General features: G+C 39.1%; 1 protein-coding gene across 1 annotated transcript in view; it reads right to left on the reverse strand.

The window, feature by feature from the left end:
- The window catches only part of LOC126272885 (golgin subfamily A member 8Q-like), a 219,559-nt gene that overhangs the window by 51,082 nt on the left and 142,188 nt on the right, over positions 1–26,289 (reverse strand). Inside the window, exon 6 of the mRNA XM_049976133.1 lies at positions 2,643–2,725. Within this exon, the coding sequence (XP_049832090.1) occupies positions 2,643–2,725 (83 nt within the window). The remainder of the gene's footprint in view (positions 1–2,642; positions 2,726–26,289) is intronic.

Below are 26,289 nucleotides of genomic sequence, written 5' to 3' on the forward strand. Positions count from 1 at the left end.
TAAACAACATCTTAAATTCAAGAGGGAGTGTAAATGATAAGCATAACAGGAACCCAAAAGATGTTTTTATCCAAGTGCAAATAAATTCCCTTCAAAGCAACAGTGAAGAAGAAATTGTAAAATACACAAGGAACCTTATCCAAATGTCCAGAAGCCTCTACATGAGTCCCAGAATAATAGTCAGTGGCACTGTGTAAAGGATATTGGTGAATGATAGCTACGTGCAGTGAATAAATGGCTATATTAAAGAACAATGCAATAAACTAGGAGTCATTTTCATTGATCCCAACAAATATCTAAGTGCAAAGTGTCTTGCCAAAGATGGTCGACATCTTACGTGAAAAGTGTATTATTGTAACCTTAAATATGTATTCCTTGAAACGACTTTCAGCCTGTTTATTTATAACTTGACTTGTCCAATGTCTTATGTATAAGCTGCTATGTAGACAACAGGACCAATAAAAAATACAATACAATACAATCTTAATAGGTTAGGCTCAAAAAATTAAGCAATATGTCCACTGATCTCGCCATGTTATAGAAAATAAGGGCTAGTAAGCAGTGATGGGGTGAAAAACTTCTGTAGGTATAAGAAAGACAGAACCAAACCATTATCTGGCAATAAATGTGCTGCAGCGTATAAGTAATAGTCAAAGTAGAAATGTTATGTACTGGAACATAATTGGTTTAAACACTGACACTTCAAACAAGCTCCAAAATAGACAAATTGGAAATCATTCTGTCAGAATGTGCAAATATTAGAGCTGTTTGTTTAAATGAGTATTGTTTTACTGAGAACACAATTAAAATTTGAATCAAAAACTGGGAATTTCGGGTTAGGAAGCAGTTTTTGCAGGGAAAACAAGTTAGGTAGAGGTTGGTGTATGTTTCTGCATAGTGATAAAAATTATGAAACCAGAAATTGTTTTAATTATTTAAATGTCTGTTTTACAGCTGTTGTGTAGAAATAGTGGACTTACCAGTAAATGTTATAGTAGTTTCAATATACAGTATCCCAATATACAGAATTGTTGTTATCTAAGTTTATGCTAGAAGACCTCTGTAGAGAGAAAAAATTCTAATAGCTGCTGATCTAAATATTGATATCACATGTGATAGTACTTATACTTCACGATTTACTGACTTGGTAAAGAAACATGCATTCAAATTGAATCTCTTGGAAACTACCAAGGACAGTGGGCAACCAGCACCCGGTACTGACAATGTTTTAAATAATTACATACATAAAGATGTGTGTAAATTTTGTCTACATTTAGGTATTTCATATAATTATGCATTGTTCATTGAGCTGCCACAGGCAGAAGTGTGAAAACTTTTAGCAAAGAAAACTCATTAATGTTTAGTAATAAGCTAAAAGAGAAAAAATAGTCTTTTGATCATTGTAAGTAGAGTGAAGAAAAATTTTTAAAAATCCTAAATAGTTTTCTTGGTGTCTTTATGAAACATTTTCACCTAGACTCTGCAGCAGCAAAGTTACAAATAAATTACAGTGGATCCCTCAAAGAATAAAATTCCAGTGAAAGGAAAAGGCAACTTTGCAGAGAATTAAAATATAATAAAGACGCTGATTTCATTCAACATGTTATATCCTGTAAATTATATTTAAAAGAATTGTTAAGGCAGCAAAACAGTTGGCAAATAAGTGGAAAATTTTAAATCAATAAAATAAGACAAAGGTTGTGTGGCCAGTCATTCCATCTGAGTTAGGCATTAAAGCCCGTAACCAAGAAATTTCAAAAATTAATATTGAAGGAAACACTATTGTAAGTCTGACTCAAATATGAGTGTGCTTTAATGAATTCTTTATAAATGTAGCAAAGTCTGCTGTAAATGTAACACTGGAAATTTGAGAGTGATAAATTGTTTTACATATCCCTAAAAATATCATTATAGTGTTCTTATTTATTTTAGTCCTATTATTTATTAGTGTAAAAACCATTATAATTGTATTATAAATTTTTAACATGTCTCCTGTACACAAACCAAATGGATTGCAAATGTACGTCATGAGATGAATAAAATCAAAATTCCACTAAATATCACAAAGAAAAATTTTACTTTAGCAGCCACATAATAGCGTTCTACAAAAAGGGTTCACAACATGCACGATTAAAATCAGCCAATAAACTGCCCCCTATATTTATGACTATCACCACAGCAAAGCTTATATATATCAGCTTAAGATATTCCTTCTATAAAAGCACTTTTACACATTAGATGAGTATAAGTTACATGCACAATGAGAAGTGTTTTAAAAACATATGTAAATAACCGCAAAATGTTTATGAGTAATCTTACCAGATGTTAATCAATTACATATTCAGCAGAATTTGTTGTGTATCAGTAACTGATGTATTGTTCATGTGGAGTGAATCATTTGGTCGTGAATAAAATATTTTTAGTGTTGTTATTATCACCATCAACATCTTGTGCGACAGCAAAAGTGTATTAGTTCATATCAAAATATATTTACATTCATTTGTATATGGACTTTTGTTTCATAGTCTACGTTCTAGAGTACTATCTTTTGGCACAGTCTAAACTGAATTTTTGAGATCAAAATATTGTTTAATTCATTTTATCCTTTTACTCCCATTTTGCTTCTTAATATAAATACTTACCTGTGCAATTTCAGTTTTTTGGAAATCAGTATATGGCAGCCCATTATTTATGTTCTTCTCACTTTGGAGCTTCTGGATCTCAACTAGTAAATAAGAACAGAAAGTCTTTATTAGGCAAATAAATAATGCTAAATGCAAGCAAGAAATCACAACATTAATTCATTCTCTGTGTTCTGTGGATCTCAACATGGAGAAGAGGTTTCAAGGATGTGAAACAAGTCAATACATATATGAACAAAGTGAAGAAACCATTGATAGCTAGCATTAGACTGTTATAAACTAATTTTCCTTTGTTGGGAAATCCAAGATGAGGTATAATATGTTACAGAAGTTAAATCACTACTTAGCAACTAGAAGAAGCAAAGAGAGAAAAAAAATAAATAAAACAACTTAATTTTTGTACAAAGCCATCCTTCAGAACTAAACAAACACAAACACTTAACTACTGGAATTTCCAAATCATGCCAGCTGATAGGGTTAAAAAGTGATCTTGACTTGGAGGGGTAATGGGAAGATGATACAAGCATAGAATGGGTATAGTAAGCCTTGGCCAAGTGGTGTGTCAGGTGTGTGATTTAAACACATGCATTGAAGTAACAACTGTCTGTTTATTCACAATTAACTCAGTACAGTTTTGGAGGACAAAGTTCTGCACATGGGTACAACTGAAATGGCCTTCTGTAATGATGCAGAGCAGATGCCGTTATGACGAAGCCCACGATCGTCGGTAGTGGTGATGAGCTATGGAAGCTGGGCCTTCTGGAGTGGCTGATACATGGACAGAGGCTATGATTCTAGTGAAAGTTCATGATGACACTGTCTGAATGGTAGCAGCCACAGAAACTGGCAATTGAGGGACTGAGTGGTAACCTAAGTACTCATCACCAGAGGAGTACAGGCATGGTGTCCTGCAGAGGTGAAGAGGTGATTGTGACTACAGTACTAATGTTGTGATAAAAGGGAAAATGTTTTAGCATTTACTGTATTGAAGATCATTCAAGTAATGATTTAAAGCTGTACCCTGAAAAAATATACCATCTGTAACTAAATCTGTGTTGCAGACTTTATAATTTACAACAGCTTATGAACACAGACCGATGTGAAAAGAACAAAATACAGCTTTCTTGGCACAAAAATTGATTCAATCAATGTGTGCTGGCACAAGATTATGGAGATTATAGCTTGAATATAGATAAATCTGGAGGGCCTGATGATTGGGCAAAATGGAAATGGCACATGTCTATGGTGCTCTGTGCGAACCTGTTGTGTTGTCTCAGGATTCTACTACTGAACAGAAGGCAGCATATGCAGAATGGCAAAAGAATGACATTAAAGCTGCAAGTCTAATAGCAAGTGCGCTAAGCAAACCAGTTGCTGAACTTTTGTTGATGTGCAAAAATGATAAAGAAACATGGGTAAACTATGTGCCCGATTTGAATGTAGCAGCACACAACTTTTGAACTTGTTAACTGAAAACTTTTTGGGTCAAACACAACAAAGCAGAAGATATTAGCACACATGTGGCTAACCTGAGAAGTTATTTGCAGATCTAAATGATGACTTAATGAAACGCGAAGAGAACATGTCATCTAGAAGAATATTAAATGGGTGAATTTTATCTGTGCTAAGAACAGAACACAAAAATTTCAAAGATATCTGTGAGACAATACCAGTGGAAAATCAGAGTTTGAACTTACAAATTGAAAAACTTTGTACCACTGAATTTTGTGAACAAAATGCAATGGACATTACTGCATTTATCATTCCTAACAAACAGAAGACGAAGATGTCAAAAGAGCAAATAAAACAAAAATTTCTGTGCAATAAATGTAAACAACTAAGTCATTGGGCAACAGAGTGTCCACTGTACATACTGACTACAATAGCATACTGCAAGAAGAGAAGGCGAGTGGTAACTCTGTATTTACTTCATGTGCCATGGATTCATCTTGTAGAAATTGTATTGACGTAAATAAATGGTATTGTGATAGCAGTGCTTTGAAGCAAATCACTCTGACTAAACAATATTTTGTTTTGTACAGTGAATTTGATATTCCTGGGTGGTTTCATTAGGAAAGCAAGTTACTAATATGCATGCTTTTGGTCAAGGAATAGTCTGTATCAAAATAAGATGAAATAATAGATGGTACAGTGCTGGAATGGAAAATGTTTTACATGTCCCCCATGAAAATGCTCATTTGTTCTCAGCCAGAGCAGCTGCATGTGACAGGAAAAGTGTTAGGACTCGGGAAAAGCCAGCAGCAACATCGTCATGACAGGCTAAGTGGAAAATGGTCAGTACATGTTGAATAAGAATGCTGTTAGGCCAGAAAAAGGTAATCAAGTAAACTTAATGACATCTTCTGAAACATTACAAATGTACCATGAAAGATTCAGTCACCAGAATAAACAAGAAGTCAAGAAAATCTTGAAGAAACTTAACATCAGTGTAGAAGGCTGTAACGATGAACTTTGTGATGGTTGTCCATTAGGAAAGATGCAATGACTACCATTAAGACAATGAGCAAATCATTCCACAGTTACTGGAAAATTAATCCATGCATGTGTCAATGGACCAATGAGTACAGAGTAATTTAGAGGTGCTGGATATTATGTACATTTTGCAGATTATTTCAGTAAATTTCGCTGAACTTTCTTTTTGAAGCCCAAAAATGAAGTGTATGAAGTGCTTAAACGATTTTTTTAATGAAGCTCCATCCAAAGGTCATGCTGTTAAACAGTTCAGATGTGAGATGGAGTAAGGATTTAATAACAATGGAAGTAAGGAATTGCTCATAGATTAGGGAAGAGACTTACTGATTCCTGCACCCTATACTCCTAAACAAAATGATTTGGCCGAACATGAAAAGAGAACAACTGTTGAAGCTGCAAGTTCAATGCTGAATGTGAGCAAAGTATCACGGCGGTTGTGGCCAGAAGGTTGCAATACAGCAGTTTATATTTTAAATTGTATTGGAAGGTATCCAGTTGCAGACTAATTTCCTTATGAGATGTGGTACAATTGACTAGTAGGTAAACTTCATCACCTCAGAATTTTTTGTACAGGTTTCTAGGCTCACATAAACCAACATTTTCATTCAAATTTTGACGATAAAACTGCTTTAGGTCAACATGTTGGGTATGTCAATGACAAAGATGGATTTAGGGTCTGGATGCCTTCAAAAAAGAAAATGATCTTGAGTCATGATGTAAAATTTAACCCAGAAATAGTTAGTAATTTAAGTAGCGACCATATCAAATTTGATATTCCTTGGCATTCTGCTTCCAGAGGAAGTCAAAGTGAAGAAAAATTTAATGCAATTGGTTCTGGAGGAAGTCAAGTATCAGACAACAATAATATAGAAGCAACAGAATTCCAGAAAGCCAAAACACCTGAAGAAAAATTTAATGCACTTGGTTCTGGAAGAAGTCAAGTATCAGATAAATCACCTGAATTTTCTGGTGAAGGTAAATTGGAGAGTAGAAAACAACAAAGAAAACCAGCCTGTATAGAAAGTGGTGAGTTCTTTCTTGATGCTAACAAAAGTTAGTGTTGTGGACATAAAGATCCAAACTGTTTTACTGAAATATTTGATCCAAACTGTTTTACTGAAATATTGCAGTCAAACGAAAAGGAAAAATGAATGCAGGCTATTAATGAAGAAATGGAAGCACTAAATAGAAACAAAATATGGGTATTAGTTGGACATCTCACGAATAACAAACTATTGCCATATCACTGGGTTCTACATAAAAGAGTACAACAGCTGATGGAAGCACTCATTTCAAAGCCCAATTAGTTGCTAAAGGGTATATTCAGCAGGAAGAAATTGATTATGAAGATAGATTTAGTCCTGTTGCACATTATGACACAATTCAAGTTTTGCTAGTGGTAGTTGCTTCAATGAATATGGTGTTGATACAATTTCATTTGAAGACAGCCTTTCTGAATAGAATACTTCAAGATGAAGCATATTTGGAACAACTGAAAGGCTTCAAAAATATACAAATCAAGTGTGTGTCTTGAAATGGAGTCTCTATGGACTCAGACAAGCACCATGCTGCTGGAACAAACATTTTATGGGAGTCATGAATAAAGCAGGTTTTAAAAACAGTGCTGCAGATCCTTGTTTGCTTTATCGTAAATGCAACAGAAACACAGTTTATGTAGCAATTTATGTTGAGAATGGTCTAATTGTAGGCAATGAGAAAAATGAAATTACAGCTTTTCTGTACACTTTACAACGTGAATTTGACATAACAATGGTGACCTTTGACAATTTTCTCGGCATAAAAATAAAGCAAAATGAAGATTGAGTGATTACGCTAAGTCAAGAAAAATACATGAAACAAATGTTGCAAAGATTTTGAATGTCAGAATCCAACATTACTTCAACTCCCATTAGATATGAAGAAAATGATCAAAATGAAGCAGTTTTGTCCTTTGTCCCCTATCGAGAGGCAATTGGATATCTTATGCATTTCTCAATAGCATCTCATCCAGATGCAACTTATGCAGTGAATAAAGTTGCTTGAGCTATGTAAAAACCAACCACTGAGGACTGGAATCAAGTGAAATGCAAATTCCAGTGTCTGAAAGGCACATTTAATTATGGCACTATCTATGATAGGGAAGAAAATCTGTGAATTTTCAGTTATGCTGATTTCACTGGCAACAAGCAGACAAGATGTTGAACAATCAGCATTGTGGCAAAGTACTCTGGTGGGGTAATATTATGGACAAGTCAGCTGCAGAAGGTTGTGGTTACATCTACAACTGAAGCAGAAGTTATTTCAGCAAGTGAAGGAGCCGAAGAATTAATGTGGATGTTTCTTTTATTAAATGAATTGGTTGAAATGCTGAGACAACCTCCAAAACTTCATATTAACAACGCAACTGCATTAAAATTAGCAAAAAACCGTGAATATCTTGATCAATCAAAACATATTGAGGTCTGACACTTTTATGCTCATGAAAGATTCCTGAACGGTGAAATTATGTAGGAACATTTGATGAAAAGACTCAGTTGGCTGATCTCATGACAAAGCCAATTGAGGAAGGTCACTTTAATTTGCTGTGTGCAGAGACTGGTGTGCACAAAGTCAAGTAGTAACTCGTTAGTTGTTAATTTGACTGATTTTTTATGTTCCTTTTTGAAGAACTGTTGTGATAAACGAAAAATGTTTTAGCATTCACTGTAAAGTATTCTTCCTTGACATTTTCCAAAATATTCTTGTTTCTATATAATGTCTTTGAAGTTCATTCAAGTTATGAAGCAAAGTGAAAAAAAAGTATCATTCGCCACTGAAACTGTGTTGTTCAGACTTTATAATTTATAACAACTGTAACCTGCAGGCCATGTATTGGCACAGCTTGTGCCCTCAGATACTGTGGGGCTGCAGGAGGCTTGGCACTAAATAATTCAGCTACTTTTCTGTTGATGACAACTTGCAGGGCTATAAGTGGCCCATGAACCATATCCACGAGTGTGGTGTCCGGATATGTACGAATGGTTGGATGGTTGGGAGCACAGCCACGGAGGAGGTGGTGGTGGATTGTTGTTGTTGTGGTCTTCAGTCCTGAGACTGGTTTGATGCAGCTCTCCATGCTACTATATCCTGTGCAAGCTTCTTCATCTCCCAGAACCCACTGCAACCCACATCCTTCCGAATCTGCTTAGTGTAGTCATCTCTTGGTCTCCCTCTATGATTTTTACTCTCTACGCTGCCCTCCAATACTGAATTGGTGATCCCTTGATGCCTCAGAACATGTCCTACCAACCGATCCCTTCTTCTGGTCAAGTTGTGCCACAAACTTCTCTTGTCCCCAATCCTATTCAATACTTCCTCATTAGTTATGTGATCTACCCATCTAATCTTCAGCATTCTTCTGTAGCACCACATTTCGAAAACTTCTATTCTCTTCTTGTCTAAACTATTTATCGTCCATGTTTCACTTCCATACATGGCTACACTCCATACAAATACTTTCAGAAATGACTTCCTGACACTTAAATCTATACTCAATGTTAACAAATTTCTCTTCTTCAGAAATGTTTTCCTTGCCATTGCCAGTCTACATTTTATATCCTCTCTACTTCGACCATCATCAGTTATTTTGCTCCCCAAATAGCAAAACTCCTTTACTACTTTAAGTGTCTCATTTCCTAATCTAATTCCCTCAGCATCACCTGATGTAATTCGACTACATTCCATTATCCTCATTTTGCTTTTGTTGATGTTCATCTTATATCCTCCTTTCAAGACACTATCCATTCCGTTCAACTGCTCTTCCAAGTCCTTTGCTGTCTCTGACAGAATTACGATGTCATTGGCGAACCTCAAAGTTTTTATTTCTTCTCCATGGATTTTAATACCTACTCTGAATTTTCCTTTTGTTTCCTTTACTGATTGCTCAATATACAGATTGAATAACATCGGGGAGAGACTACAACCCTGTCTCACTCCCTTCCCAACCACTGCTTCCCTTTCATGTCCCTCGACTCTTATGACTGCCATCTGGTTTCTGTACAAATTGTAAATAGCCTTTCGCTCCCTATATTTTACCCCTGCCACCTTCAGAATTTGAAAGAGAGTATTCCAGTCAACATTGTCAAAAGCTTTCTCTAAGTCTACAAATGCTAGAAACGTAGGTTTGCCCTTCCTTAATCTAGCTTCTAAGATAAGTCGTAGGGTCAGTATTGCCTCACATGTTCCAACATTTCTACGGAATCCAAACTGATCATCCCCGAGGTCGGCTACTACTAGTTTTTCCATTCGTCTGTAAAGAATTCGTGTTAGTATTTTGCAGCTGTGACTTATTAAACTGATAGTTCGGTAATTTTCACATCTGTCAATACCTGCTTTCTTTGGGATTGGAATTATTATATTCTTCTTGAAGTCTGAGGGTATTTCCCCTGTCTCATACATCTTGCTCACCAGATGGTAGAGTTTTGTCAGGACTGGCTCTCCCAAGGCCGTCAGTAGTTCCAATGGAATGTTGTCTACTCTGGGGGCCTTGTTTTGACTCAGGTATTTCAGTGCTCTGTCAAAATCTACACGCAGTATCGTATCTCCCATTTTGCCTTCATCTACATCCTCTTCCTTTTCCATAATATTGTCCTCAAGAACATCACCCTTGTATAGACCATCTATATACTCTTTCCACCTTTCTGCTTTCCCTTCTTTGCTTAAAACTGGGTTTCCATCTGAGCTCTTGATGTTCATACAAGTGGTTCTCTTATCTCCAAAGGTCTCTTTAATTTTCCTGTAGGCAGTATCTATCTTACCCCTAGTGAGATAAGCCTCTACATCCTTACATTTGTCCTCTAGCCATCCCTGTTTAGCCATTTTGCACTTCCTGTCGATCTCATTTTTGAGACGTCTGTATTCCTTTTTGCCTGCTTCATTTACTGCATTTTTATATTTTCTCCTTTCATCAATTAAATTCAATATTCCTTCTGTTACCCAAGGTTTTCTACTAGCCCTCGTCTCTTTACCTACTTGATCCTCTGCTGCCTTCACTATATTATCCCTCAAAGCTACCCATTCTTCTTCTACTGTATTTCTTTCCCCCATTCCTGTCAATTGCTCCCTTATGCTCTCCCTGAAACTCTGTACAACCTCTGTTTCTTTTAGTTTATCCAGGTCCCATCTCCTTAAATTCCCACCTTTTTGCAGTTTCTTCAGTTTTAATCTACAGGTCATAACCAATAGATTGTGGTCAGAGTCCACATCTGCCCCTGGAAATGTCTTACAATTTAAAACCTGGTTCCTATATCTCTGTCTTACCATTATATAATCTATCTGATACCTTTTAGTATCTCCAGGGTTCTTCCATGTATACAGCCTTCTTTTATGATTCTTGAACCAAGTGTTACCTATGATTAAGTTGTGCTCTGTGCAAAATTCTACCAGGCGGCTTCCTCTTTCATTTCTTTGCACCAGTCCATATTCACCTACTACATTTCCTTCTCTGCCTTTTCCTACTACCGAATTCCAGTCACCCATGACTATTAAATTTTCATCTCCCTTCACTATCTGAATAATTTATTTTATTTCATCATACATTTCTTCAATTTCTTCATTTTCTGCAGAGCTAGTTGGCATATAAACTTGTACTACTGTAGTAGGTGTGGGCTTCATATCTATCTTGGCCACAATAATGCGTTCACTATGCTGTTTGTAGTAGCTTACCCACATTCCTATTTTCCTATTCATTATTAAATCTACTCCTGCATTACCCCTATTTGATTTTGTGTTTATAACCCTGTAGTCACCTGACCAGAAGTCTTGTTCCTCCTGCCACCGAACTTCACTAATTCCCACTATATCTAACTTTAACCTATCCATTTCCCTTTTAAATTTTCTAACCTACCTGCCCGATTAAGGGATCTGACATTCCACACTCCGATCCGTAGAACACCAGTTTTCTTTCTCCTGATAACGACATCCTCTTGAGTAGTCCCCACCCGGAGATCCGAATGGGGGACTATGTTACCTCCGGAATATTTTACCCAAGAGGAAGCCATCATCATTTAATCATACAGTAAAGCTGCATGCCCTCGGGAAAAATTACGGCCGTAGTTTCCCCTTGCTTTCAGCCGTTCGCAGTACCAGCACAGCAAGGCCGTTTTGGTTAGTGTTACAAGGCCAGATCAGTCAATCATCCAGACTGTTGCCCCTGCAACTACTGAAAAGGCTGCTGTCCCTCTTCAGGAACCACATGTTTGTCTGGCCTCTCAACAGATACCCCTCCGTTGTGGTTGCACCTACGGTACGGCTATCTGTATCGCTGAGGCACGTAAGCCTCCCCACCAATGGCAAGGTCCATGGTTCATGGGGGGAGGGGTGGATTAGGAGGTGATAACTACTGGAAACTGTGTCACTAGGATCAGCATCAACAGAACTGGCAATTGGTGAACCGGCCACAAGAGGCAAGAGGGTGAGCAAGTGAGCGAGCATCAGCATCAACAGGGCTGACAAATACTGGGGTGCCAGCTGCAATGGGCTACAAGAGGATCAGCCACAACAAGGCCAATGATGAAAGGATTGGTCTCTGATGGTGTCATGAGCAAGAGATGGGACAGTATCATAGGAGTGTCTGGTGTAGAGTACTGTGAACCAGTATGGAGTGCCACACAGCATGAGGATGTAACAACAAACATGACGAGACATGGTCAAGGTTGCCACACACGGAAACTTCTGAATGTCCTGTCTAAATGCTGCAAAAAAAACTGGGGAGACTGAGTGAGCCGAATAAAGTGCTGCAGGAGGCCCTGAGGTGCCTGATCCCTGAATTGATGGGCAAGAGACAAGGGGAGCTCCAGTGATTGAGAACACAAGGAATTCGCTGACCAAGAACAGTATGTAAGATAATGCACATTGAAACAATTCATGAAAGGACCATTTGATTCTGCAGCAAAGAGAGTATTGTCAAGAAGCTCCATCTGCTGAGCAACACAAACATGAATTTGCAAAGGAATCCCCACCAGAATTGAGAGAGCACAACAACTGAACACAGGTACGAAATCCAAGAATTGAACAGTCCGTCTGGTACACAGATGACACACTCATTCTATAGGAAGGCATTAATAGTCCTGGTCTGGTACATGGCTAGACACACTTGTAGGCTTCGAATGTAGACTGGCACAATGCAAAGACATGACTGTACTAACCCATCACTATCACTAGTATTTAAACAAGAAAGATGTGGTTGAAAAAATGTACAAACAATTGAGAACAAAACCAGGATCCAGCAAAATATATCAAGACACATCAAGAAACACGTGTGAAGATGTGGCATCGCCAATCTTGCCCTGTCTGGGCACTGCCACCCACAGGAAGGAAGCCAGCCATGACTGCATTGCCCAGGCCGAATGCGACGTGCCATGGTGGCATCAGACTCAATATGGTGAAGGAGAGGCGGCTGGGTGATGGGTGAGACCAGGAATTGGTACAGCAGCTAGCAAACCATGAATACACACTGGAGTGAGTGAATCATTAGCAGCACTACACTGAGAGTCCACATAAACTGAATCCACACGAACTGTAAGTGTCACTTGTATCAAGAAAACCATTATCTTTGTCTTCAATGGGAGTATATAGTGGATGAAGAATGAGCAACCTACAGAAAACCATTATCCTCATCACCAGCTACAATATAGTAACCATGGCCAAGTGGTGTACCTAGGTAGTGATTGTTTTGCATGCATTGGAGTAACACTGTTTGTTTATTCATCATGAACGAACTCAGTACAGATTTGGTGGAAAAAGGTGCATACAAGTACAACAGAAATGTCCTTGTGTAATGGCAAATAGTGGAGGCTACTATAATGAAGTCCAAAATCATCGGTAGTGGCAATGAGCTGTGGAAGCAGGCCCTTCCGGAGAGGCGGATTGTAGGCCAGCAGCTGCAACACTGGTGATGGCAAGAGATGGCACTGTACGCCAGATACCAGCTGCAGCAGGAGTTGTGCTCCAAACCGCAGGCTCAATGGCAGCTGGTGGTTGGTCTGAATCTGGAGCTAACCTGTTTATTGAAGGTCTGAGCAGTCAGTGACCTAAGTACCCATTAGGGGTGGAATAAAGGTGCAGTGTCACGTGTACTTGTGACGGCAAATGGGAATAGGTGCCTGTGACTGGAGCACTGTTTACCTCAATCTGCATGCGATGTATTGGTTCAGCTTGCACCCCTAGATGCTGTGACAGTTGCACGAGGCTTGGTGGTAAACATCTCAGCAACTCTTCTGCTAACAACAACTTGCAGGGGCTGTACATGGCCTGTGAAGCATATCCAAGAGTGTGGTGGCCGAATACTCAAGGGCCAACCCTGCATATTCTCCAGTAGGTAGTGAATAGGAGAGAAAGCAGAAAGATGATGATTGGTGGGGGATAGGGTATGGGCAGGAACATACAGATGAGTGTTTATGGAAAATGAGAGAAAAAAGAGTACAGGGAAATGATGTAAATATGCTTTACTAAGAGACATACAGATACAAGTAAAGGTTTCATGGCTGAGATGCGTGGAGTGACAAGTAATAAAATATGATGGTGAATGAGATACTAGTGTGGGGTCAGGCCAGTAAAACAGTTTGGGAACAGGAGGAGGGAGGCAGAGAGAAGACCGAAGTAGAAGGTCAACGAAAAATTGATCCCACAGACATTGAGGGAATAAGTGTTGAGGAGGAGAAGCCAAATGGCATAGGTAGTGAGACAGCCCCTCAAGATGTGCCATATGGTCACTGACTGGATGTCCCATTTAACTTTTAGCCACAGGTTGGGAGTGGACATTCAACTGGGAAAATACTTTGTTTATAGTTATATCTTTGCAGAGTGTTGTAAATGTTGCAGCAAAGTTTAGGAGGGATTCTTTTAGCTGGACATCATGTTTATGTGGAGTGTTAGCTGTGCATAGAATGTTAGTGTATATAGGAACAGGCTAAATGACCCCTGTTTCTCGACAAGATTGAGAGATAAGTGTTGGTCTATCAAAGCATCAGCAATACCTTCACCATACCGAAACTGTGACTGTAGAGACTGCTTGTCAACTACAAATGAAGCAACCATGGGTGTTACACTTTGGTAGGAAATGACTGACAGCTGTTCAAGAACAACTATATTAAGCACTAATAATCACCAGCAATACCTCCACTTCAACATCTCCCAACCATCTCATATCAAAGAGTCCTCACATATAGCCTAGCCACCATGAATTAAATAGTTTCAGTAACAAGCAAACATCTTGCAGATGTCTTCTAAACCTCATCCTGGCATACTCTAATGACCTACCTCAACCTACACCTAACATTCATTACACATCTGCTTAAAAATCACAACAGGCGTGCACCCTCCACCACTCAGCACCATCCAGAATTTAGGGAAAACTATGCCACGTTCTCTTTTCATGCCCTACAAATGAGGAATGTCCTCCCCACAATCAAACTACTAAGTTGAAAAACGTTATTCTGTCACTAACTCAATCTACACACTACCATTGTCAATCCTTGGGCCCATCCTCCTCACACCTCCCAACACCATGAGTTAAATCCCTGTTGAAGACCCAGGTGTAAGATCAGTCCATAGAGCCATCCACCTCTCCTACTCCAAACAAGTCACTGACACTTCTTATTCTGTCAAAGGGCCATCCTGGAAGTAAGCACACCATACAACAATGGGAAGGAAACCTTGTTTGAAAAGAAGCCAACAGACTTCTAACTTCCATGCTTTTTCTGTCATAGAGCTGTTCCTGTAGCGAAGTTTGAAGCATTGAGATTTTCCTTGCATTTTTCAAACTATTCTGTTGCTTCTGGAGGCCAGTTGGTTTTCTTTTTGTAATTTTCCTTGCATTTCATATTGTTCTGTTGCTCCTGGAGTTCAGTTGATTTTACTTTTGTGATTCATCTTACTTTCATTCAGACAGACATTTAAAAGAGCTTGTTGTAGATGTCAATGTCTGTTAAGAAATGCTTGCAATTGTTTCACAGTTTCCGAATTAGGTGTCCTGATAACAGCTGTTATTCCTCTAAGTCTGGTTTGGTGCCTTCTAGCACAGTAATGTATTGCAAAAAAACATATTTTCTAAGTACGAGACATAGCTCTTCTCAGATTTATCCTCATGCAGTACTTATCAAGGCATTGGAAGAGTGGCTAGAAATGATTTTCTTCCAAATTAGATGCAATCAGTATGCCATCTACATAGGCAAAACAGAAAACTAAACCTTTAAGTATGTCGTTAATAAAACTCTGAAAAGTACAGAAGTGCTAGGTGTGTTCCTTAATCCAAATGACATAAAAGTAGATCCATATCTACATTTTCATATTTACTCTGCAATCACAATATGGCATAAGGTAGTTAACACTGGACCACATGTGAGGGTTTCCTCCCCTTCAAACAGCATGGGTAGTGGGGGAAGAATGACTGCTAAAATACCTCTGTGCGTGCTGTAATAGATCTGACCTTCTCTTCATTGTCCCCATGGGAGCAATACATGTGGAGCTGAAGAACATGTCTAGAGGCTTCAATTAATACTTGTTCCTGAAACACTGTAAATAGGCTGTCACAGAATAATTGTTATCTATATTCAAGTGCCTAGCAATTCAACCTAAGAAGTTAAGTCCCATAGTGCTCAGAGCTATTTGAACCATTTGAACCTAGCAATTCAGGTTTTTCAGCATTTCTGTGACAGTCTCCCATGAATCAAACAAAACTATGACAATTCATAAAGAGAAAGATACTGAAGTCACTACAGATTCTGTGATCATTTGTGCTGTCCTTCTTTGTATGCAACGGCAGGAAAAAATTGCAAACCCAAAAAAAAAATCATGTAGAGCAATGAAACTTCGGGAATACAATTGTCTAGATAACATATTTAAGTGGAGACAATATTTTGAAAAGGACAGATTGCTACTCACCATATAGCAGAAATGCTGAGGTGTAGATAGGCACAACAAAGAAACTGTCAAACAAGTAAGCTTTCAACCAAATAGGCGTTCATTGGAATTAGACACACACACACACACACACACACACACACACACACACACACACACACACACACACACACACATGCAAATGCAACTTACACACGCATGACCACAGTCTCTGGCTGCCTGGGAAAGACTCAAAAACATAATGAGATCAAAGAAAAATAAATAAAAAGATTGCAATGTGGGTTGCAGGTAAGTAGGTGGATAACTGTGAAGAAGGGGGCTGGCAGATGTGACTAAATTGCGTGAAGTTAGTATTTGTAAACTGGAATAAGAGAGTAGGAGTGGGGGATGGGGAGGGGTTGATAACAGGAGGTTCAAGTTCATGTGGCAAAGGAAGGTATGGACAAATGCATGAGGGAGACGCAGGAAGAGTGCTCAATTTGAAGGTGTGGCAGGCAGGTGTACTGTGGGACATGTGATGTGGCACCAACAATTAGCCATCTGTTGTGTGCATATGAGACAGTTGACAAATGTGGCTTGTAAGTAGAACTTGTGCTGTAGTTTGGAAGGCAACATGTGGAAAACAGGAAAGAAGATAAAAAATGATGGACACTGGGTATAGTAATGTGGCAGAAAATAGTAACAAAGGAGAACTGCACTAGGTTATGGGACAGAAGAGAAGCCATTAGGAAAAATCAAACAACGGAAAATCCAGGACGGAATAATGACAATATTATGAAAAGGATAAATAGCTACTCACTGTATAGCAAAGATGCTGAGTCGTAGGTAGGCACAACAAAAAGCATGTCAAACAAGTAATCTTTCAGCCAAAAAGGCCTTCATCAGAATTAGACACACACACTCATGCAAACCCAACTCATCTAGGCAGCCAGTGACTGTGGTTGTGTGTGCGTATATGTGTTGCATTTGCATGAGTGCGTGTGTCTACTGCTGACGAAGACCTTCTTGGCCAAAAGCTTACTTGCTTGACAATCCTTTTGTTGTGCCTACCTGTGACTCAGCATCTCCACTATACAATGAGTAGCAATCTACACTTTTCATAATATTGTCATTATTCCATCTGGGAATTTCTATTGTTCAACATATTTAAGTCATTAAAGAGGCAAGATCAAAGGTTAAAGTAAGAGCAAAATAAACCACTGATAATGTGAAATGCTGGAACATTAACAATCGGTGTAACTGCCAGAATGCTGAATGCAAGCATGCAAACATGCATGAATTGTGTTGGACATGTGTCACATGTCAGTTTGTGGGATAGTGTTCCATGCCTGTTTCACTTGGTCGGTCAATACAGAGATAATTAGTCACACCATAAATAAGTAAATTAATACTTATTGTAAACTATCAATTGAAGGTTTCACATTGTTTTGCCTGTTTTCTGGACAAAGAAAACATTTCGTTGGTGTGAATTTTGGACTAGGATTTGTTTATGTTGTCATATACTGTAAGTTACATGATTATATTGTCACAGAAGAAACTAAGTAGTGCTGTCGCTGTAGTGTAGTGGCTATGATACTAGATGGAGGGTTGTGAGTTCAAAACTCACCTCAACTGAAACATTTTAATTTCTATCTTTGCTTTGAGTACATTCTAGAAGTATCCACAAATCGCAACAATCATTGTACTGGAATGTTCTGTATCTGTATATATACCGTATGTGTTCTGGCCAGAGGCAGTTCGCTCTGCGCTCTTGCATGTGCAAGTGCTGAATAAACTTTTGTGAAGTGAAGTTAGTGTTCATCATTCATCTGCTTACACCTTCCTCTATGTGACATTATTCTGGTGGAGGCAACGGATATTGGAACTTATGATACCCCACATTATCGATGACACAGTGGCTCCCATCAAGCCATGACAGAGCTGCCGTTTACATGGCAAGAAATCCGAGTTCGAGCCATATTCAGCAGACCACAATCTATCGGAGACAGAAGAAGAAGAGGACGTAACGATGACAGCAACTGTGTGCCACCACATGAGACATCCTTCCGGGTTCTCTGCTGATGAAGGCCAAGATCCAAACAAGTGGCTGAAGGTATATGAGTGTACAGCCAAATTTAACAAATGGGATGACACCGTGTGTTTGGCTGATGTATTTTTCTGCCTGGAGGGTACTACCAAGTAATGGTGTGAGAACACCAAGGGGGAAGTTCAAAATCTGGAAAACATTAAACATTCCAGGCAGAACTGCACAAGTATTTCAGCAACACACAATGACAGAAGTGCAAGGCTGACAATAAATTAAAGTGCAGGGCATAGTGTCCAGGAGAAACAACAGCTTCCTACATTCAAGACGTCTTGGAGCTGTGTAAAATAGTGGATCCTTGAATTAAGGAGGAAGATAAGGTTCCATATCTTATAAAGGGTGTTGCTGAGGACATGTATCAAGCCCTACTCCTGAAGGAGGTTTCGACAGCAGACGACTTCATAAAATGGTGCCAGTATATCGAGACAATGCATCAAAAAAGCATTACATGCGAGAAGTTTGGACGGCTTCCAAATTTCATATCGATGTCTGTGATGGAGGAAGGAACTGATTTCACAAGTGTTCTTCATCAGATAGTGCGAGAGGAAGTTCAGAAAGCACTTGGATTGCACGGCGAGCGAAAAACCAAGACACTTCAAGAGGTCATAATGGAGGAAGAGGAACACACATTGAACCCAATCTCTCGTCCTTCATTTCCCTTTAAAACGATAAAAAAGTCGAGACCCAGGAGAAGTTACATTCCTAGTAGAATGCCGCACGAGGAACCTGTTTGGGCAGCAAGGAAGACTGATGTCTGGAGGACCCAGGATAACCAACCAGTATGTTTCCACTGTGGATGACCAGGATATGTGGTGTGCTATTGTTGAGAGGCGGATATTTGATGACACCCATGCCAGAAGACAGCAGACCATTCTTAGCCGACGGCAACTCTGGGATGATGATGATGAACATGAAGATGTGGGTGCAGGATGATGTAGGTCACCACTGCTGCAAGATAGCCACTGGAGAGGATGCTCCCCAACATGCCGATCAAGGTCTCCATCGCCGTTTAGAAGTTCCAGCCGATCACCTGGCCACAGTAACCTGGAAAACTAAAGGGTGCGACCTTCCTTGGAGTCCACCAAAGAGAAAAATCGACCACTAAAAAATTATAGGAAACTACGTTGATATCCTCATGGATGGCCAACCAGCCCAAGCTCTTGTGGACTCTGGCACATCATATTCAGTCATTTTGAAGAAGTACTATCGCCAGTTGCAGAAAACCGTATTCATTGATGACAAAACATCTCTGCTGATGGTGGCTACTGGGAAATATATAAAACCTACAGGAAGGTGTGTCATTTGTGAGGGTATAAGTGGCCATTAACAGCCCTTAGAATTCATCACTTACAAGAATGTAGTGAGGATGTCATTCAAGGATGGGACTTTTTGGAAGCTTTTCAAGCAATTATAGATTGTGGTCGCTCAAAGATTATGCTAGATGAGATGAGATACTGTGGACAGAAAGATGCGCATCTGAATGTGTGGAGACTATGTGTGCTGGATGAAGTGATCATTCCTGCAGTCAGCACTAGTAAGGTAGCTATCACATGTCATGCCATGCATCAACCATGAATCTCATAGTGGAATGTAAGAGATGGATACCACTGAAGAATAACTTGGTCATCCCAGCCTCTGTCGTCTTGTTTAAGAATGGATTCAGTGAATTCTGGATAGTTAACTGTCGCTGAGAACTGCTGATCCTTCCAAGACACATATGCGTAGCAAATGCTGAGCTGTTAACTGAAGAACAGCTGAGCGTCATAGAAAACTGTGGGCAAAATTAGTGCTACCACTACAAGACAAGCCCATCCATAGGTGAAGAGCAAATCAGACAAATCAATGGTGAAGCACCGGATTAGCACTGGAGACCATCAACCAATAAGCCAGAGAGCATACCGTGTGTCAGCAATGGAATGTCAAATAATTCGTGACAAGGTAGATAAAATGATTAAGATTGACATATTTCAGCCTTCGCAGAGCCCTTGGCCGTCACCAGTGGTTTTCGTCAGGAAGAAGGATGGCAGTTGGCACTTTTGTATTGATTACAGGAAGCTTAATAAGACAACTAAAAAGGATGTTTACCCTCTTCCATGAATTGATGATACATTAGATTGTCTGAAGGGGGCTAAGTTTTTCTCAACCATGGACATGTATTTGGGATACTGGCAAATCGAAGTAGATGAGGCTGTTCACGAGAAAACTGCATTCATCACCCTTGAGGGTCTGTATGACTTTAAGGTAATGCTGTCTGGTTTATGTAGTGCACCAGCAACATTTGGATGAATGATGCATAATTTTCTAAGGCACCTGAAGTGGACGATATGTCCTTGTTATTTAGATGACATTATAGTGTTCTCAGAGACATTTGATGAACACATAAAAAGACTGAGGGCTGTTCTTAAGTGTCTCCAACAAGCTGGACTTAAACTTAATCCAAGAAAGTGTCTCTTTGAAGCAAAAGAAATCAAAATACTTGGGCACCTTGTATCAAATGAGGGTGTGTGGCCAGACCCAGAAAAGGTTAGAGATATAGCGGAATTTCCCATTCTTAAAAGTATTAGAGATGTGAGATGCTTCCTCGGATTGTGTTCTTATTACCATCATTTTATCAAAGACTTTTGTATCAAAGCCAGGCCACTCCAAGAGTTGTTAAAAGCCATTGCTAAATTTATCTGGGGTGGTGCTCAACAAGCTTCTTTCAATGTGCTGCAGAAAGCTCTGACGACTGACCCTGTACTTGGTCTGTATGATGAGAGAGCACCTACACACAAACTACTCAACTACAGAAAGAGAATGTCTTTCTGTGATCTGGGCCTTGTGCAAATTTCGACAGTATCTCTATAGAAGGCCATTTACAGTTGTTACAGACCATCATTCACTTTGTCGGTTGACACATCTTAAGGATCCAACAGGACGACTCACCAGGTGGGCACTGCGTCTTCAAGAGTATGACATTACCATAGTGTACAAAAGTGGAAGGAAACACCAAGATGCCAACTGTCTCTCAAGAAACCCTGTGCAGGACCACCAAGACATTGACGAAGATAGTGACTGTCTAGCTGCACTCCAGGATCTCTCTGCTCAGCAGAATAAGGAAGCCAAGATATCTCAAATTATGCGCCAAGATATCTCAAATTATTCTTGCCTTAAATCAGTCAGAGGATGTGAAAGTACAATTTAAGGTAGTTAATGGATTACTTTGCAAGGAAAACTTTGATCCGTTTGGAAAAGGTGGCTACCAGTGATTCTTAAACACAAGCGCTTAGATGTTCTACAGGAATTCCATGACACATCTGAGGCCGGACATTTAGGATTTATTAAGACATATGATAGGATCTGCAAGAGATTTTTCTGACCAGATTTATTTAGGAGTGTCAGTCACTATGTGTTGCACTGTTGAGAGTGCCAGAGGAAAAAGGCAGTTCCTCAGAAACCACCTGGCCGACTCATACCAATTCCACCAGCCGAAATGCCTTTCCAGCATGTTGGGATTGACCTCCTCGGATGATTTTAAATGTGTACTAGTGGCAATAGATAGATTATTGTTTGCACTGATTATCTGACACACTATGCCATTACAAAAGCCATGAAAACAGCCAAAGCATTTGAGGTAGCCAAATTCAATCTAGAAGACATTGTATTAAAACATGGTGCCCCAAGGTCGTTAATTACAGACCGAGGGAAAGTTTTTCAATTGAATCTTGTGGCAGAGGTAAACCATCGGTGCAACATGATGACTGCCTACCATCCGCAAACTAACAGGCTTACTGAACACCTTAATAAGACCTTGGCTGACATGCTATCAATGTTCGTCAATGTTGAGCAGAGCAACTGGGATGAAGTGCTACCTTTCGTGACGTTTGCCTACAACATCGCCAAACAAGACGCCACAGGATTTACACCATTTTTCCTGGTGCATGGGTGTGAGGTGACGACAATGATGGACACTGTGTTTCTGTTACATCCTGATGATGTAGACGACATTGGCCATGTGTTAACCAGAGCTGAGGAAGCTCGGCTGTTAGCTCGACTCCATATGCTACAGGCTCAAGAAAACAATTGCTGAAGGCATGACGTGAGTCATTGCCCTGTTGTCTACCAGCCTGGTGACCTCGTCTGGGTCTTCACTCCTGTTTGGAAGGTTGGTCTCTCTCAGAAGCTCCTCAGGTGCTACTTTGGACCATATAAGGTTGTTACTTATGAAGTTGAAGATTTCACCCCGACCACAAGACAATGAAAGATTATAGATACAGTTCACATCCTTCAAATGAAGCCCTATAAGGATCCTGAAACCGAGGTGAAATTCAAAGCTCCAGCGACAGGCAACAAGCAGAAAGGTAATGAAGAATGTAGTGCCAAGGGAAGGTCTAGGAAGATCGCCGCCAGGGCGAACATCAATCGTCAGGAGTCGGAGTATGAAAGGACCGATGACTTGTTCCTGGACTAGGAGGATGTAACACCAAGACGCTGTCCTCTTAAGGAGGGAGCAATATCACAGAAGAAACCAAGTAGCTCAATCGCTGTAGTGTAGTTGTTATGATAGTAGATTGTTGCATGGAGGATTGTGAGTTTAAAACTCACCTCAACTGAAACATTTCAATTTCTATCTTTGGTTCGAGTACATTCTAGAAGTATCAATAAATGGCAAGAATCATTGTACTGGAATGTTCTGTAGCTGTATATATACAGTATGTGTTCCGGCCGGAGGCAGTTCAATCTGCGCTCTTGTACGTGCAAGTGCTGAATAAACTTTCGTTAAGTGAAGTTAGTGTTCGCCATTCATCTGCTTACACCTTCCTCTATGTGACAATATCAATAAAGCAAAGTTTGTGTTGTTGGTGTATTCTTATACACTATCCATATGATTCTCTAGTAAGTAGTCAAAATGAGAAGTTCCAAAATAAGATAAAAGTTTATATAGTGTAGGCTCAGTTCTATGTTTACTTTTTGTTTTGTCACATAACAATACAATTTAGTCATTTTTGTTTCTCCAGAAATTCTGAATTACTATCCAAACTTTAGGCCTAAACGTTCTAAGAAATTAAGTATATTAATTGTCTATGAAGTTATTCTTGTTTTAACTTAGACTAAAGCTAAAATTTGTTTGCCCTGATTGAAGAGCATATGACTTGCCATAGGATTGTTAGTTCCAGGGTGTGGTGTGTGGGTTGTTGCAGTTTCTTTCATGTTGGTGACTATAATGATGTGGCAATTGGGGAAATAAAAAAGGCTCATTGGTTGTGTAGGATGTGCTGTAGAGATAGGAGAAATAGTGGAATAGGAGGAGAAGATTGTTGCCCTTCAGGCAGAACTGGAGAAAGTGAAACTAGATCTGGAAAGGTTAACGGGGGAGAAGGGAAAAGACAGGTGGGAAGTGACAGAAGTTACAGAAGAAATAGGAATAGGACATTCTCAGAAAGTGTGGTTGTGAATGTGGAAAACAGGTTTGATCTGTTGTCACAGCTGTAAACTGATGAGCCACAATTAGATGTAGGAGTAGACAGGACACAACAAACTTTCAAAAAGTGTTTTAAAAGTAAGAAGTCAGAAAAAGTTGTGAAGAAGAAGAAGAAGAAAAAGAAGAAAGTTTTGTTGTTAGGTAGTTCATATGATAGAGGTGTTCGCCAACTGTTGCAGGATGAACTAAGGTCAGGTTACCAGGTCACAAGTTTTTTTAAACCTAATGCAAGTCTAGGTCAGGTGACAGAGGATGTAGGTTCACTTTGCAAGTACTTCACAAAGGAAGACACAATGGTAGTAGTGGGTGGGGCAGGCTACAGTATAGATAGGAACCTTAATCATTCAGTTGAGAGTGGCCTGGTAAAGATAGCTTCAGCAACGGGACATACTGGTGTTTGGCTTATGTCTATTCTGAGGCACCATAACCAGCCTCATTTAAACTCTTCTGTTAGGAGAGTTAATTTAGAGGTGGAATGGCTGCTTGGACCAGGTATGGGGCCTCATATCAGTGTGGTTCCTGTTGACTCTATCAGGAAAGGGAAGGGAAAACTGACTAGGCTACTAGCAAATAATTTAAAGGGGGATACTATCGCAAGTGGTAAAGTACCAGTGGTTACAAGTGACTGATCAGCAGTTTTTTTAGGGTAGGGAGGGCACAAACAAAAGATCTCCAGAGACAGGCTTTAAATGACATTCACATTGATAAAACAGACAGCCAGAAAGCAAATTTTAATGTACACAATTCATGCAGACAGCTTCTGATTGAAACTAGATATACTCAAAAATTGACAGGAAAATTAGATTCATCCACTTGTAATTCAGCCAGTGCACAAAATCAGTTATCCTTATTGCATCAGAATATCCTAGAACTAAAGGGTAAGCTTAATGAGTTGTTTATTTGTGTGTAAGCATTAGAGTTGAGCAAACCAGTTGATATAATCTACCTCGCTGAACATCATGTGACCACTGGTATAGATATGTTAAATGGTACAGGATTCAAATTAGCTTCTTACTTCTGTAGAGAAAATATGGAGAAAGGAGGAGCTGCAATAAATTTTGCTCAGAGCAGCACTTTATGCTTGTGCAACAGATGTAGTATTTCATAAGTCATTTTCATAGTAGGTATACACAGATCACCTTCAGGAAATTTTAACCTCTTCATACAAAAATCTGGAAGCTCTGTTACCCCATCTCATGGTAAAAAAAAAGGAAATTGTGGTTGCTGGCAATTTTAATGTGGATTGATTGAAAAGCTCTGCCAGTGAACAATTATTGTAGTTGGCAACACTATCATTCAATTTAGTTCCTACTGAGAACTTTGCAAGCAGGATACATAAATGCTCTGAGACTGCTATTGATAATATCTTTGTAGACAAATCTAGGGAAAAAAGCCATACCAAAAAACCAAAAGTAAATGCGCTATCTGATCATGACATGCAGCATCTTGTGTTAAATTTTGAAACTTGTCAGGATAAAAAATCCATTAAATCTGAGTACAGGAGGGTAGTAAACAAGTCAAAAATTGAGACATGAACAGGATAGATGTTTACAATACTTTTGTCTCAAATGGAAAATAAAAAGCATTCATTAATAAAGTTACCTCCACTTTTTAAAGTTGTTTTCCTCTAAAGGTAACTCAAATCACACACAAGTCAAAACATAAACTGTGGGTTAAACAAGGAATAAAGATATCATGTGGGACAAAAAGGAGACTCTACCTATTATCTAGGAAAAGCTCTCAAGTTAGAATTGTAATGCATTAAAAAGAATATTGCAAAATATTGAAGCAAGTAATCCAGGAATCAAAGCAGCCTTATTATGAGGAACAGTTAGTTACATCAGGCAACAAAATAAAAACTGTGTGGGATATAGTGAAGACAGAGACAGTTGGTGACAAAAAGGAAGAGGAACAGATAGTTCTAAAAATAAGTGAGACTTTGGTAACAAGAGCATGTATTGTTGCAAACCTCTTAAGCAAGTACTCCATTTCTGTTACTAACAGCTTGGGTTTATCAGATTCGGTGAACAATGCAGTGGAGTATGACACTCACATCTCCTAGAGAAGTAGTATCCATCATAAAATCCTTAAAATCTAAGTATTCCAGTGGGTATGATAACATATCAACGAAATTAATCAAAAAGTGTTCATGTGAGTTGAGTTCTATCTTCAGTTATTTGTGCAATCAATCTCTTATCAGCGGAACATTTCCAGACTGGCTAAAATATGCTGAAGTTAAGCGTCTTTACAAAACCTAGGATAAAGAGATACCAATTTCACTTTTGCCGGCTTTCTCAAAAATATTTGAAAAGGTTGCTTCAAGTGTCTCCTTAAGCATCTGACTGCAAATAATATTTTGTCCAAGTCACAGTTTGGATTTCTTAAGGGTTCTGATGAAGAGAAAGCTATTTACACTTACAGTGAGAATGTACTTAATTCATTAGATAATATATTAGAGGCAAATGGCATTTTTTGTGACCTGTCAAAAGTCTCTGACTGTGTGAACCACAGCATTCTCTTAAGTAAATTAGAATATTATGGTGTCACTGGCAATGCTGCAAAATGGTTTCAGTCTTATCGATCTAACAGGAAACAAAAGGTGTCATTGCAAAATACCTGTGTACTAAGCAGTCAGTCTTCATCTGATTGTGAATTAATTACATGTTGTGTCCTCAAGGTTCCACCTTGGGTCCATTGCTTTTTCTTATGTA

The sequence above is a fragment of the Schistocerca gregaria genome, chromosome 5, assembly GCF_023897955.1.
Source record: "Schistocerca gregaria isolate iqSchGreg1 chromosome 5, iqSchGreg1.2, whole genome shotgun sequence".
NCBI lineage: Eukaryota > Metazoa > Arthropoda > Insecta > Orthoptera > Acrididae > Schistocerca > Schistocerca gregaria.